At 35.2% G+C, this 13,656-nt stretch overlaps 1 protein-coding gene and 1 long non-coding RNA gene across 2 annotated transcripts; both read right to left on the bottom strand.

The window, feature by feature from the left end:
- Positions 1–4,507: 4,507 nt before the first annotated feature.
- LOC110780194 (uncharacterized) lies at positions 4,508–5,289 on the bottom strand. The gene has a single exon (XM_021984618.2). It carries the CDS (start codon positions 5,234–5,236, stop codon positions 4,757–4,759), a length of 480 nt encoding a protein of 159 aa, XP_021840310.1. The 5' UTR covers positions 5,237–5,289; the 3' UTR covers positions 4,508–4,756.
- A 1,241-nt stretch (positions 5,290–6,530) lies between these two features.
- On the bottom strand, positions 6,531–8,273 carry LOC130464264 (uncharacterized). Its single transcript, XR_008924639.1, has 3 exons — positions 7,870–8,273; positions 7,369–7,432; positions 6,531–7,257 (listed from the first exon to the last, which is right to left on the bottom strand). It is a non-coding gene; the product is annotated as an uncharacterized lncRNA (long non-coding RNA).
- Between the last annotated feature and the right edge of the window lie 5,383 nt (positions 8,274–13,656).

Genomic DNA, 13,656 nt, shown 5'->3' with positions numbered 1-13,656 from the left:
AGTTCCCATGAAAATGAGTTTCTCATGGAAATCAATTTCCTTATGCAAATTCAATTTTGATGTCAACCAAACAAGCAAAAAATCTCAATTAAAATACTTCGTACAATATTTCTACTTGTCATTAGTTGAAGTATATCTAGCATGCCAACCAATGAAGATATTAATGTATCGAGTTACGCTTAACCTAGTAAAGATTTTAACATTCCAACCTCAAGATTGAAGATTCAATCCCCACTTGTAGCACTTTAAAGCGGGATCTCCTTATCCTCACGCTCTTCTCCCGAAATGTCAAAGTACAAGTGTACAACCATCACGGCATCACCTTACCTATAAAAAAAATGTTTTGTTTGTACAAACTTTCAATGCAACATTTCCTTCCCCTTTCTTCATTTCATATCTTAATTAGGAAACAAAATGGTAAATAGATGAGAAGAATAATAAAATGATTTATATTTGATTCCATTTTTTTTTTGTTCTACTACAATGAGCTCCCACCACATTCGACGAGTGAACTAATCTCCCGCGGGAGTTTGCATATCGATCATAGGTATCTCGATAGACAACATCTTTCCCCGTTAAGGTTTTTTTCCATACTCAAGACTCGCAATCAAAAGTCAAAACTTTGGTTAAAGAGTAATAGACCCTTAACCACTCACGTCAAATCGCCGACCCTGGTTGGTATATTTGATTCTATTCTTTAATTTGGAAATCATACTTAAATTATTTTCTTGCAACTTTACAAGACATTCTCCCCTGAGTCACCATCACGAATTCAGGATATATCAATGCAACATTTTCCTTCCCTTTCCTTATAGTGTGCGTCGGCATGGTGAAGATTGATGCATTTGTATTCTAAGAGCATCTCCAATAGTAAGCTAATTTGATAATTAGCTTGTTATGCCACATAAGATTTCAAGCTATTTCATTGTCTAGCTAATTTGTGCTCCAATGGATAGCAACTAGATTGTTAATTAAATTAGTTTCACTTGTCCCACTTGTCAATTAATTATTTGACAACTTTGGTAGCTAGTTGTCAAGCAAATTAGCTTAAACAAGCTAATTTGCTTGGCCAAGCTAATTTATTATTTGCACTCCAATGGTCTAGCTATTAGCTTGAAACTTTTATAAACTTCAAGCTAGTCCCTAGCTACAAACATTGGAGATGCTCTAATAATGTTATACGGATTAGATGGATAACATTTGTATTCTAATAATGTTATAGAAATGTTATCGGTTGGAAAAAAAAAAATTAAGGCTCCGTTTGTTTTGACGAAAAATATTTTTCGGAAAATGAATTTCCCTTGTTTGTTTTGCCAAGGGTACAAAATAATTTTTCTAAATGTGGAAAACAATTTTCTCTAGGGGAAAGGGCGTGTTCGGCGGTAGCGTTTGAGCTAGCGGGTAGCGTTTTGACCTAGTCAAGACGCTACTTGTAAAATTTGTAAATGTTTGGTAAAGTAGCGATTTAGGTAGCGGTTGGGTAGCTTTTGTCAAACGTTAAAATTAGTAGCGTTTAAGGTAGCGGGTAGCGTTTGACAAATTTATAATAAAGTTTTAAATAATATTCTTGCTTTTATTTTTATTTTTATAATATCAACCGCTACTTTTACCGAACACTCATATTAGTTACCGATACTTTGACAGCTAACCGTTACCCGCTACTATTCACCGCTACTCGCTACTTTAACCGCTACCCGTTACTCAACCGCTAACCGCTACCCGCTACCGTTAATTTTGCCGAACAGGGCCAAAATCAACTTTTCCTATAAAAGGAAGGAATGCCACATTTTCCACCGTAGTTTCTAATTACATTTTCTTTTCTCTCCTTTCATTTTCACTTCTATGTTTTTTTCTTTATAATTTTTCTTGTGTGAAAACAATTAAATTAAAAAAAATTATTTGATATTTTTTCTTGATATTTTCCCTTGAAAATTGTTGTCCATTGAAAATTATTTTCCTTTAAATATATTTTCCGTTAAATAGAGCCATAACAAAAAAGTTAATTTCGTTTCCCGGTTAGATTGTGACATTGTGTAAGTGCGTTACCAAAGAGAAAAACTTTTACACTGAGTAGTTGACAATTAGGGATGTCAGTGGGGCGGGTTTCGCGGGAGACCCGCCCCGCATCCGCCCCAAGTAGGCGGGGATGGAGGTAGGTTTGGCGGGTGATGGGGCGGGGATGGGTATAAAATTCGTACCCGCCATGGGTGATGGAGCGGGTGTGGATTTTGTGTTGAACCCGCCCCATCCCCGCCCTCCCCGCCCCATCCCCACTCGCCCCGCCCCATCTCCACTCGCCCCGCTTTATACCCGCCATGGGTGATGGGGTGAGTTTGGATTTATTTGCATATTGAGGTGATAATATAAATTTATGTGAGATTTTTATGTTTTTTGTTTGAATTTTTTTTGTTATGACGAGTATTTTGTTTGATTATATAGGTTACTTTAGTCATAAGGTATTTTTTCTATAGTTAACTTTAATTACACCGTATATATGGCAAATGTTTGCTAAATAAGAAAAATTAGGCGGGTATTAGCACGGGTATGAAGCGGGGATGGATACCCAGTTGGGTGGCGGGCGGGGATGGATTTTAGCTTACACCCGTTGGGGCGGGGATGGGGATGAATTTTGTACCCGCCATGGGTGATGGGGCGGGGATGGGGATGAAAATTTTAGGTGGGGATGGGGATGGAGGGACCTACATCCGCATCCGCCCCGCCCCATTGACATCCCTATTGACAATACTGGTAACAATTTACCAAAGGAAAAAAGAAAGTACATAAATTTTTATTTGCCATTGTGGATTTGTGGGATGTCCTAATTCTTTTACAGACTATATTTTTTTCTGGTTCTACTACGAGGAGTTCCCACCGCTTTCGGCGAGTGGACTAATCTCCCGCGGGAGTTTGCATGGGTACCTCGATGGGCAGCATCCCTCCCAGTTGAGATTTTTTCCATTTCCAAGGCTCGAACCCGAGAGCAAGAGGCCCTTAACCACTCATGCCAGCCTTAATTTGGTATTCTTTTACAGACTATATAATTTTACGAGAAGAATAAGAAAGTAGAACAACCTAATCGTGTTCAGTATCACTTATCTTGCCATTTGTTTCCACCACCAAACCATTTCATTTTTTCTACGTACTCTCCTACCAATCTTCCACAATAGTCTTCTTTTGAACATTTCTACGTTACAAGTCCCCACAAAACGTCTTGTTTGGTACACACTTTAAAGACTTTAATCAAACTCCTTAGAGTTTATGCCTTAATCTATGTGCAAATAAATGAAAGAGTTGCGTAAAGAAACCAATGTTATTACTGTTACACATTCGGGATTCTGAAAATTATGTTATTTGTGAATTGTGACATAGAAATAGAAACTGGCAAATACTTGTTGTTTAATTGTGAATTTAGTAAACAATGTATTCAAATCATTAAGACTTAATTGGGATTTAATTTCAACACTACTGACTTTTATTTTTTTTGAAATGGATCAATAAGAGAATTGGAAGATTCAATTCACTAGAATATTGTTGTTACTGCGGCCAATGCCGTTGTTTACAGGTTTTGCCTATGAAGAATAAAGCGTTATGGGAGCAAAAGGTGGTTATAGTCGACTCCGTTGTTAAGACTTAAGAGTATTCAATGTATGATTAGAATTTACTGCAGTTAAGTGCATCATCCTACCTCTGTTTCAAAATGAATTTTACATTTTCCGTTATAATTCGTTTCATAATGTTCTTCACATGTATTTTATAATATTTTTGGACATGAAATTTTACTATCCTACCATTTTTACCCTACAATATTTACAACTTTCCAATCAATTCTCTTGCTTTATTCATTATTGTTTTCTTACAGTCACTCACCTTTTTACAAATATCTTGTTTTATCTATATTTTATTATATTCACCCATTTTTTACACACACTTCCTATTCTGTCTTAAAATTTGTGTAAATAGTACGTACTCCATAACTGCAAAGATTATTTTGAAAGATATATACTCCGTAATATGTACTACCTCTGTTCCTTAATGTTCTTTACGCTTTGGAATATGTGTCCAAAGTATGAAAACTTTGACCGTGGATTCTCACGGTTATATACATCAAAATGTTATCATGTAAGATCTTGTTAGATTGGTCTCGTTGTGTATTTTTAAAATATCAAATTTTTATAATTTTTTCACATACCAAAATGGATATATAAGTCGTTAAATATTGCATTGGAGTCCGTGCAAATAGTAACCGTAAAGAACATTAAGGAACGGAGGTAGTAAGAAAGTGTCACAATCTAATCAGAATTGGTTTAATACTCTATATTTGGCAATCAAATAGTTTTACGAGTTGTATTTTGGTTTTTGCCAGTTTAATTTCTTGGATTTTACAGGAAATATGCTCCATCCTAGATGGTATGATTCCCCTGTTATAATGACGTTGATCTATTTAAAAATTAAAATTGCTTCCTTGTAAAATAAAATAAAACAAAAGCAATGTTATACTCTTATCCTCTGCTTCAAATCTTCAATAGATAAAATGGACAAGATTTTAATACTCAGCTTCTCACGTCAATTTCCAATAAGCCAAATAGCAAATGCAACCTTACTCAAACATACACAACATCCCCGATCTATTAGAGGTGGGTAGCGTTATCAAATCATGGCCACCGAACAAAACATAGACAACATAACATAACATAACATAACAGTAGTGTTATTTATACTTGGACGTAAGAAAAACTAAAGAGATCGGACAATTTTATTACTTCTGATCAGCCGATTTCTTATCCTCCAAATACTTAGCCTTCTCCTCAGCATTCATAAAAGCAGTAATAGGAAAAGACTTGCCAATACCAACAGCAGTCTTGAAATGAATCTTACCAGAACAAGGATCATCAACACTCATCTCAGTAATAGTAATCCACATTAACAACTGCTTACTTTTCACACCATGCATCTTCTTCATCTTCCCCTTTTCGACATAAGAAGTTACTTCTATTGCGTAACTCGTAAGCGTCTTGCTCTCTTCGAAGTAATGCTCTGATGGTGCTTTCTGCTTCATCCACACGAACCCGGTTTCGCGCACCCTTCCGCATTCTACAAGATCCTTCAAAGGCATCACACCCTTTGGGAACCCTAACTCTTGTAGTAGCTCGTGGGAGTGTTTCTGGCACTCTTCTGGCCCGTACACGATCTCCGCCCCGGCCCGCTCGTCTTTCACTTGTACGGTGCTAGAAGCCATTGTTGTTGTTGTTGTTGTTGTTGTTGTTGTTGTTGTGAGTTTGGTGTTGGAGAGGGGGTATTTCTATTGGTATGAAGAGAGCTAGTTGGGTAGGGGGGAGTTGAACGAATTATGATGTATCATTAAGGTTGTTCACCTAATATCCATAATTTGTGACGTTGATTAAATTTGTATGTCTAATTGTCTATATCAACTTCCCAAATTAAGTACATATTTGATTAGTTTTATAAGTTAATTTAAGGGTTTGGGGTTACGTATGGATATGATTGTGATTCAATGATGTTCCATTATTGAATTGGAACGGACGAACGGTTGTACAGGTAGGAAAGTTAGCTACCGTTGTGTGTAATTCGAGTATCCCTACGATGCTAAAGTCAAATACTTCGTATACGATATATACTTTGTATGTTCTTAAGTGAGTACTTAGTAGAATGATTGAGATTACGTATCTTTTTGCAATAATTGAGGTCTAATATATATGCGGTTCAGATGTACGGAGGGTACGGGCTATAATATATAGGATAATGACCCGTTGTATCATCACAATTTGGGTCTGTCGATGGGGAAAGGTGTCGGCTGGACTTTCTTCCATTGGCTGACAAGGTGTGTGTTGTAAAGTACCTTCATGTTTTATCTCAATAAGGGTTCCTATCGCCGTGCTGATAGGTATCCAAATACATTATAGAAAACTTAAGTATATGGAGATAAAGTAAGACCAACTTGCGGTTGGAAAGTTCTACTCCCTCTGTCCCTTTTTTTTCTCTCCCATTTTTCATTTTGGTCCGTCCCAAAAATTTACTCTGTTACTAAAAATGTCAATGGAACCACAACTTTTACTTTTACATAGAATTATATTACATTTAGTCCCACCATTTTCGTGTCTTCTCAATTCCATCCACCGAACTCTTAATAAAAACATATTTAGATAATACGGTTTTTTCATGAAATACCCCTGAGGTTTGCAAAAACGCACCAAATACCCTCGCGTCTTTTGAATCACATAATATACCCCTATTTTTTTCCAAGTTTGCACCAAATACCCCTAAACCGACCTTCCGTTAGTCCTCCGTTAAGTCATGTTTATAATTCACAGAATACCCCTATTTATAAACTTATTGCACAATATACACCTATTTGAAACTAAGTTGCACCAAATACTCAAACTGCTTTTAAACTGCAGAATTTGATTTCCACAAATCGTTCACCTAATTAATCAAATTAATCAACCTAAAACAAAAATAGAAGTAATAATCAAAGAAAATTGAAATGCTCAAACAACAAATCCAATAAGAAATTGATTGAATTGAATTATACTGTTGGTATACATATCGATCAGTGCATTAGTCACCGCATTACTACATCTAAATCCAGCAGCCACCGTTGAGGAACGAACTCTCTTCCCAAGTGCTAGCAAACTAGACTCATGAATTTACTTCATTATCTTATACGGGAAAACTAATCTGATGGTTTTGTAGTAACTGAACTTAATGCAACTGTTCGAGAAGCTTGATGTCACAGGAAGAGCTTGAGGCTGCCAAGGAAGAGCTTGATGTTGACAAAAGAGCCCACCTTTCCACCTATGAAGGGAAGAGTTTGTGTACTGCATAGCCGTCTAATTAAGGATGGATCAGAAACAATTTGAGGGGATTGGTTAATCGCAATTTGTTCCTCAAATTCAAATTTTACAGTGGGGGATGCTTTTTCAGGCCTGATCGGAGATGGTTGACTGCGGTTATTCAAATTACATTCCATCATTTTCCAAATTCCTCCGCCCAAAAGGTGGAAAACGGTACCAAATTGGCATTTTAAACCAAGTAAAACCACAATAATCTTAGCTATTAAACAAATTAATAACACCAATCACTAGACTTGCGAATTCGAAACAAAATGTTACCTTTAAATTTCCAGCACATTAAGTTAAATCAAGTACAGATTAAAAACAACCAACACAGTTACCGTTTGCATTTGCAACCTTTACAAACAATTTCTTTGATTCAGGGTCCGGATTCTTGTCAGGATGGCTGCAAAATACATTTCAGTCATCCAAGTCAAATCAAATTAATCAAAAATTTAATTCACAAATTTATAAAAAAATTGACAGAATTAAGAAATTCAAGCGAATTAACACTTACTATTTCAAGGATAACTTGTAGTAAGATTTCGTAATTTTCGAAGTGTTCGCACTTTGGAGAAACCCTAAAAAAAATTTACCAAAAATCAGAAAATAAATCTCACTAACTACATATTGTACAGAACACAAATTCTTGTTTACAAGGGTTGTACAATAAATATTGTACACCAGAGTAAAAGTTAACTCAAAATGTTTAAAAGTTAAGCTTATATATGTAAAAGTTATCCATTTTTTAGTGATAAATTTTTTCATTTTAATAAAACTTATTTCTTCAAAATCATTAATAATGTATAAAATTAATCATTTAACTATTTAAAATGTTTATCTATCAACGTGTTTTCTTATGAATATAAAAGTTAATCCAAACTATGTTAAAGTTACAAAAAAATGGGTAAAAGTTATTTTGGTGTACAATAAATTTATTGTGCACCTAGTGCGCGCAAGACCTTTTGTTGTACAGAATTAACAACAAAAGAAAAACAAAAGGAGAGAAATTAATTACCCAAGCAGATAATAGCAATCGTCCTCATCACAGTAGATTGAAATGGAGGGAGTGATGAGAAGGAACACTGAGAGGGCGAATGTGAGTGCGTAACACCGGATCACTGCCGGCGACCAGAGACCGGCCTCCGCCGGCGACCAGAGAGCGGTGATCGGACGCCGCCGGCGATCAGAGAGCAGGAGGGTCTACCCAGAATTACTGGGTTTCGAGTATTCACTTGAAGAAGAACAGGGGAGAGGGGAGAGAAAGAAAAGAATATGAGATTTTTTTTTTTTTTTGAGTTTCTGTCAAAGGGAAGGTAAGTAAATGACGCCATAACACAATTAAGGGCAAAATAGTAAAACTCTACTAACGGCAGACTAACGCCGTTAACTGTTAGGTGCATCTCATGAACAGTACGGATAAACAGGGGTATATTACATGAATCGAAACACGCGAGGGTATTTGGTGCGTTTTTGCAAACCTCAGGGGCATTTCATGAAAAACCCGTTAATAGGACAAACAATAAAAAATGAAAGGAGAAATTAATTAAGCATTGGCGCAACTATAGCAATTTAGGAACTAGTCGTGTTTTTGGGTTGAATTTACGGTAAAGGCTACCTTTAACTAACGGGCATAACTCATAAGGGCCCTTTTTTACATTGTGTGTGTAGGTTTCATCCTATACGAGATATCGTAAATTAGAGTCATTAATTAGACGACGTCAAAGTTTGCGAGTTTTGCATTTAAGATGGTCTTCTAGTTGGCCTAGTAGACGACTGCGAATGTTTGCATTCAAGATGGTCTTCTAGTTGGCCTAGTAGACGACTAAGACGAGAACCTTGAAATTGGATTTCCAAAATATTAATTAATTGTATCACAAGGCCATAGCTCACATCGGGTTGTTCACTTGTTCCCCTGGAAATACTGGTACGATTCGATGAACTTGAAGTGTAACCGAACTCTATGATCTCAGGAATCTGATCCAATTTAGTAAATCTGGAGTGTAATAGAACTCGATGATTGTTAAAATGTTAATCTAGAAAAATCTAAATCTATAATGTACTATATAAAAATCTAGTAGTAATGTGTGTAGAAAAATCTAGCTAAAATAATGTCTAGAATTTACTTAAGAAATATCTAGTTAAGAAGAATTTTGGTAAATGATAAGTGTAGAAAAATCTAGAAACTAGGATACAACCACTATAAATATGTGGTATGTGCATAAGTTGAGAGGTGAGCCAATCAGGAGAGAAATGGCCTCTCGCAAATATTGTTGTACAATTCTTATTATTAATGTAATCAATGATATAAAAAAAAAAAAACAATTTTGTTATATTATTCAGACCCATCAAAACTTTCGCGTGCGTCTTCAAATTTCTATCAATGATGTGGAATTTGACCAAAAAATTGTTATGATTTAATAAACATGCACTGTTAATTAAACTTGGTGATCTAAATTTGACCAGAAAACTGATCTGATTTGGTGAACCTGAAGTCTAACAAAACCTCGTGAACTTATATTGGCCAAAAAAAAATTACTTCATATATGATTTGACGAACTATAATTGAACTCGGTGATTTGAAATTGAACAAAATAAAAAATGACCTAACCCGAACCGTACATCAAATCAAGTTGACTCGATCATATATTCATACGTGATGAAATTGGATATTTTTTTCACATTAATGAGCTAAAATTTTCAATAGACCGGTACCAATCCGACTTATATGCGAAATGAAAATTTGTTACTCAAATGTGAACTGTAATTGAATCGAACAACATACTTACAACGTCAGTTCGCTTTGTCACATTAGTTGGTCAGCAAAAAATGGTGGATCTATGAATTCATACGTTGCGAGATTTTCATTATTTAGTGACAATAGATTTCGTTTTTTCGTGTTCCTTTTCTGCTGGTATTTGGATGGTAACGAGCCAAGCAAGCAAGTAAACCACTTCTCTTCCTTACGTAGGCAAGGAATAACTATATACAAGGAGGCTTCTACATCCTTCCTAACGTAACCAAGAATGTAGTAGTACGTGGATTCAAAAACTTCAATTAATTGGTCAAGTCAAAGAGGGATTTGACATTACCAAAAAAACGAAATAGTCATACTTGGAGCTATCAATAGTCGATTTAATTCGAAAACAATTTGACAAAATTCGAAGTGGTACAAAAAAAAAAAAGCATCTCGCATTTGATCCGTATGAAAATACTAACCTCGTATATCCACTATCGGATTAGACTCTACCACACCTGAAGCTGAACGTTAGACCCGATTAGCGATTCAAATTGTTGATCAATTTTTTTTTAATCCTATCCTAAAACAAATCCAAAAAAATCGACCCGGTTGGGCTAGACCTCAACGGATTGAGTTAGGGGCGGGCCAAAGTATAATGTGTTGTACTAGAATTTATAATGGGTTGGACCGCCCTTATGTCCATTTGGCCCAGTTTAGCCCAGCCCATTTTTCAACAATTTGAATCGCTAATCCAGAGTAGATGGAATTGTGGAAGTCACTTACTCACCGGCTTTTACTCAGCCCTCCCCCTTTAAGAGCCAGCCCGTTTAAACCGGGCTAGACTCGGCCTTTTAATGGGCCCCTATTCTGTTGAGCAGGTCCAGATTGGGCCAAAGACAAGACAGGTAAGTTAGAATTGAGGCAAAAGACACCCAAAGTGAAAAGGCGAACCTTGTATAGTTGTATTACTAGCGTAGTAGCGTAGGTTGTAGGGCTTCGTCGACGAAACGTACAATTTATGGAAGTCAAAAAAATGGGTTTGGGGGTGTTGGGCCCTAGATCATCCCTCATCATGAGCTTTCCCTATCAAACAAATGAGCACAGATTTTTACAAATGCGGATTTAAAAAAGATAATAAAATAAAAAGAAAAAGATAGAAAAGGGAAACTTGATCCACTTGGTCTTTGGAACTGCGCATGATAAAAGTAGGGAGTGTGTGAAAGGGCTGAATTCCGGTAAATATGCGCTAATTGCCGGGACTTCCCTCTTAATGACTACTCATGCAACTTTGCCTACTTTTTGGAAAAATATTGTACCACGTATACAACGAATGTAAACGTTATCTACAAGACTAGATAATTAAATTTGGTTATCGTAGATTTCTTTAACATATTCCATTTTATTATATTTTTTAAGGTAATTTTTACCATTAACACGAGAAATTTCTAGTGAGGAAACGGCTTTGAAAACAGATAATATATGAGGTATCTGAAAAAAATTGTCGATATTAGAGTCAAATATACTGCACGATTTTCTCCTCGGTAAATGTGTCGTGTATTTCAGTCAGTTGAAGTGTTGGAGGAGCCGAGGAAGCAAGTATCTATGATTTACGTCATCTTTACTACGGAATTAGCACAAACCTTGTACTCAATTGATTACCATAAGATCATCTCCTTCGATACATTATTTTTTGGTGTTGTATCAATTGATAGTTGCATGACTTGCATCCCTTTATAAAGAGTGGGGTTGTCAAGATTGAATATACATGGTGATCTTGACATATTTGTCAAGGAAAACAACACCTACTAATGGCGATTTGCCACGTATATAATCATCAAAATTAAGAGTATACTGCCTACTAGTTTTTAAGGATTTCACCTTATAACCTCAAATTTGATCTTTTTATCCCTTCCCCATCATCCACAAGAGACTAACATGGTTGAGAGGGTTTACACTTGTGAGGTCTCGTCTAGAAAGATTATTCTTCTTAATAATACTCCGATATAACAGATGGTCATATACTTCCTTCGTTTTTTTTTAAATGCATCACTTGTCTTTTTATGAGTGCCTTTTTAAATGTATCACTTTTATATTTGATAATCTTTTATTATATTTTGTTTCTCCCCTAATCTTTTTCATTAATCCTAGTTATGAATAAACATGAGAGATAATAGAGAGAATAGGGTTGTATGTATTATTCCATATAATACTGGGTATATATAGGATACAATAGTTAGGGTTTGACTGAACCCTAAAATATTCCGGAAATACTAATGGGGGTATAATGGGCATCCATATTATATTTCATAACACTCCCCTTGGATGTCCATTATACAAAAATAAAATTTCTCTCTTAAAATAAAATATTGCCTAATACGCGAACGATGCTGCCTCATTAAAAACCTTACCAGGAAAACCCAGTGGGAAAAAACCATGGTTAAGGGAAAAAGAGTGCAGCGCGCATCTACTCCCCCTCATGATTACATAACTTGGGATCTTTGATACGACGCAATCCAATCTGGTAAACTAATTTCTTGAAAGTAGCAGTTGGAAGCGCCTTGGTAAATAGGTCTGCCAAATTTTCACTTGAACGAATCTGCAGAACCTGTACATCACCATTCTTTGATGTATCCATCCTTAAGCTGTGCAATGCATGCTGCATTATCTTCATACATAACTGTTGGAGCTTCTTTCCCTGTGGATATGCCACAATCTTCTCGTATATGTTGAATTACAGACCTTAACCATACACATTCACGACTAGCTTCGTGGATAGCTAAAATTTCTGCATGGTTAGAAGAAGTAGCTGCAATAGTTTGCTTCATGGAACGCCAAGAAATATTCTGTATTTTCAAACGTTCACTTGTATGCACTAGGTGAGTATTTATATCACCAGACTTTTGACAATAATACCTGAAATAAATATATTTTCTTGTACATAATATTACAAAATGTATCCTTAAATATTGGACAAATATAAACCTTCTTCTGGAGGTTATAAGTAGTAGTAATCATCAATGTTGATCAAAATTTCTCTAGTCATACTTTCATGATAATACATGATAAATAATAATATCACTGTCCAACTAAGGGTATAATGTAATTTATGGTTCTTCTGGACCATAAAATAAACTCAATGTAAGGACATTACATACTCTTATCTTAAAATTTTGAATCAACTCATATTTGTACAAGAATTCTTCCGTAAATAAACTAATATGTATATTTCATAATTCTTAAGTACTCAAACTACTGGTTGAAACGACAGTTCAAAAACACTCTTCAAGAGTTTAGATAATATTTGATCAATGTTATGACATTCATATGTAAAACTTAAAGGGCTAGATGTGTAAGAACATCATGTATAAGTTCTTCAAGAACTCTTCTTATTGCATGATTCATAACATGCTATTAAATCAATATTATATATATATATATACTTCTTTCGCAACTATTCGCCCATTGGAGTAAGAAACTCCTCTTATAATATTCATAAAGTTGCAAATCCGTCTTACCATTCTTTGGATGCATATTCATATATGACATCATAATAATTTTGAAACATATATAACTTGATAAATGAAAATCAATCATGATAAAACACAAAACAAACTAAATGTATGATGAATGATGCATTTACATATTAACTACACATGTATACGAATAAGACTCAAAATGCAAAACACTGTACAGTGTGGATATTTTAAATCCATATCTTGTTGGACTTCAGGTCCATGAGCTCATTTGATTATTATAATGATGTCTACATCGAAATAGACATAAATTTACAATCCCCTATTCAATCCATTATTTCTCGCATATGCATTATATTTCGGTTCCATCATATACCGGTATCATCAAAATTCTTCAACATATATACTTCGCATGCTATTCATCAATGATATCTGAATAATTATTCAATAGGTACCATTCATCTTTTCTCACGGGCCATCTATTATAGTTCAGATATCGATACCACTTCAAGGGTATTTCATACACTATATATTAGTGTTTTCTTTATTTTCAATAATATCATCAACTACATTATCTTGCCCTTTTCATATA

This window comes from Spinacia oleracea, chromosome 6 (genome assembly GCF_020520425.1).
Source record: "Spinacia oleracea cultivar Varoflay chromosome 6, BTI_SOV_V1, whole genome shotgun sequence".
In the NCBI taxonomy this organism is placed as follows: Eukaryota; Viridiplantae; Streptophyta; class Magnoliopsida; order Caryophyllales; family Amaranthaceae; genus Spinacia; species Spinacia oleracea.
This window is presented reverse-complemented; position numbering and strand designations above follow the sequence as displayed.

Excerpts from the sequence above, each read along its gene's own strand:
- LOC110780194 (XM_021984618.2), bottom strand. The coding sequence starts at position 5,236 with ATGGCTTCTAGCACCGTACAAGTGAAAGACGAGCGGGCCGGGGCGGAG.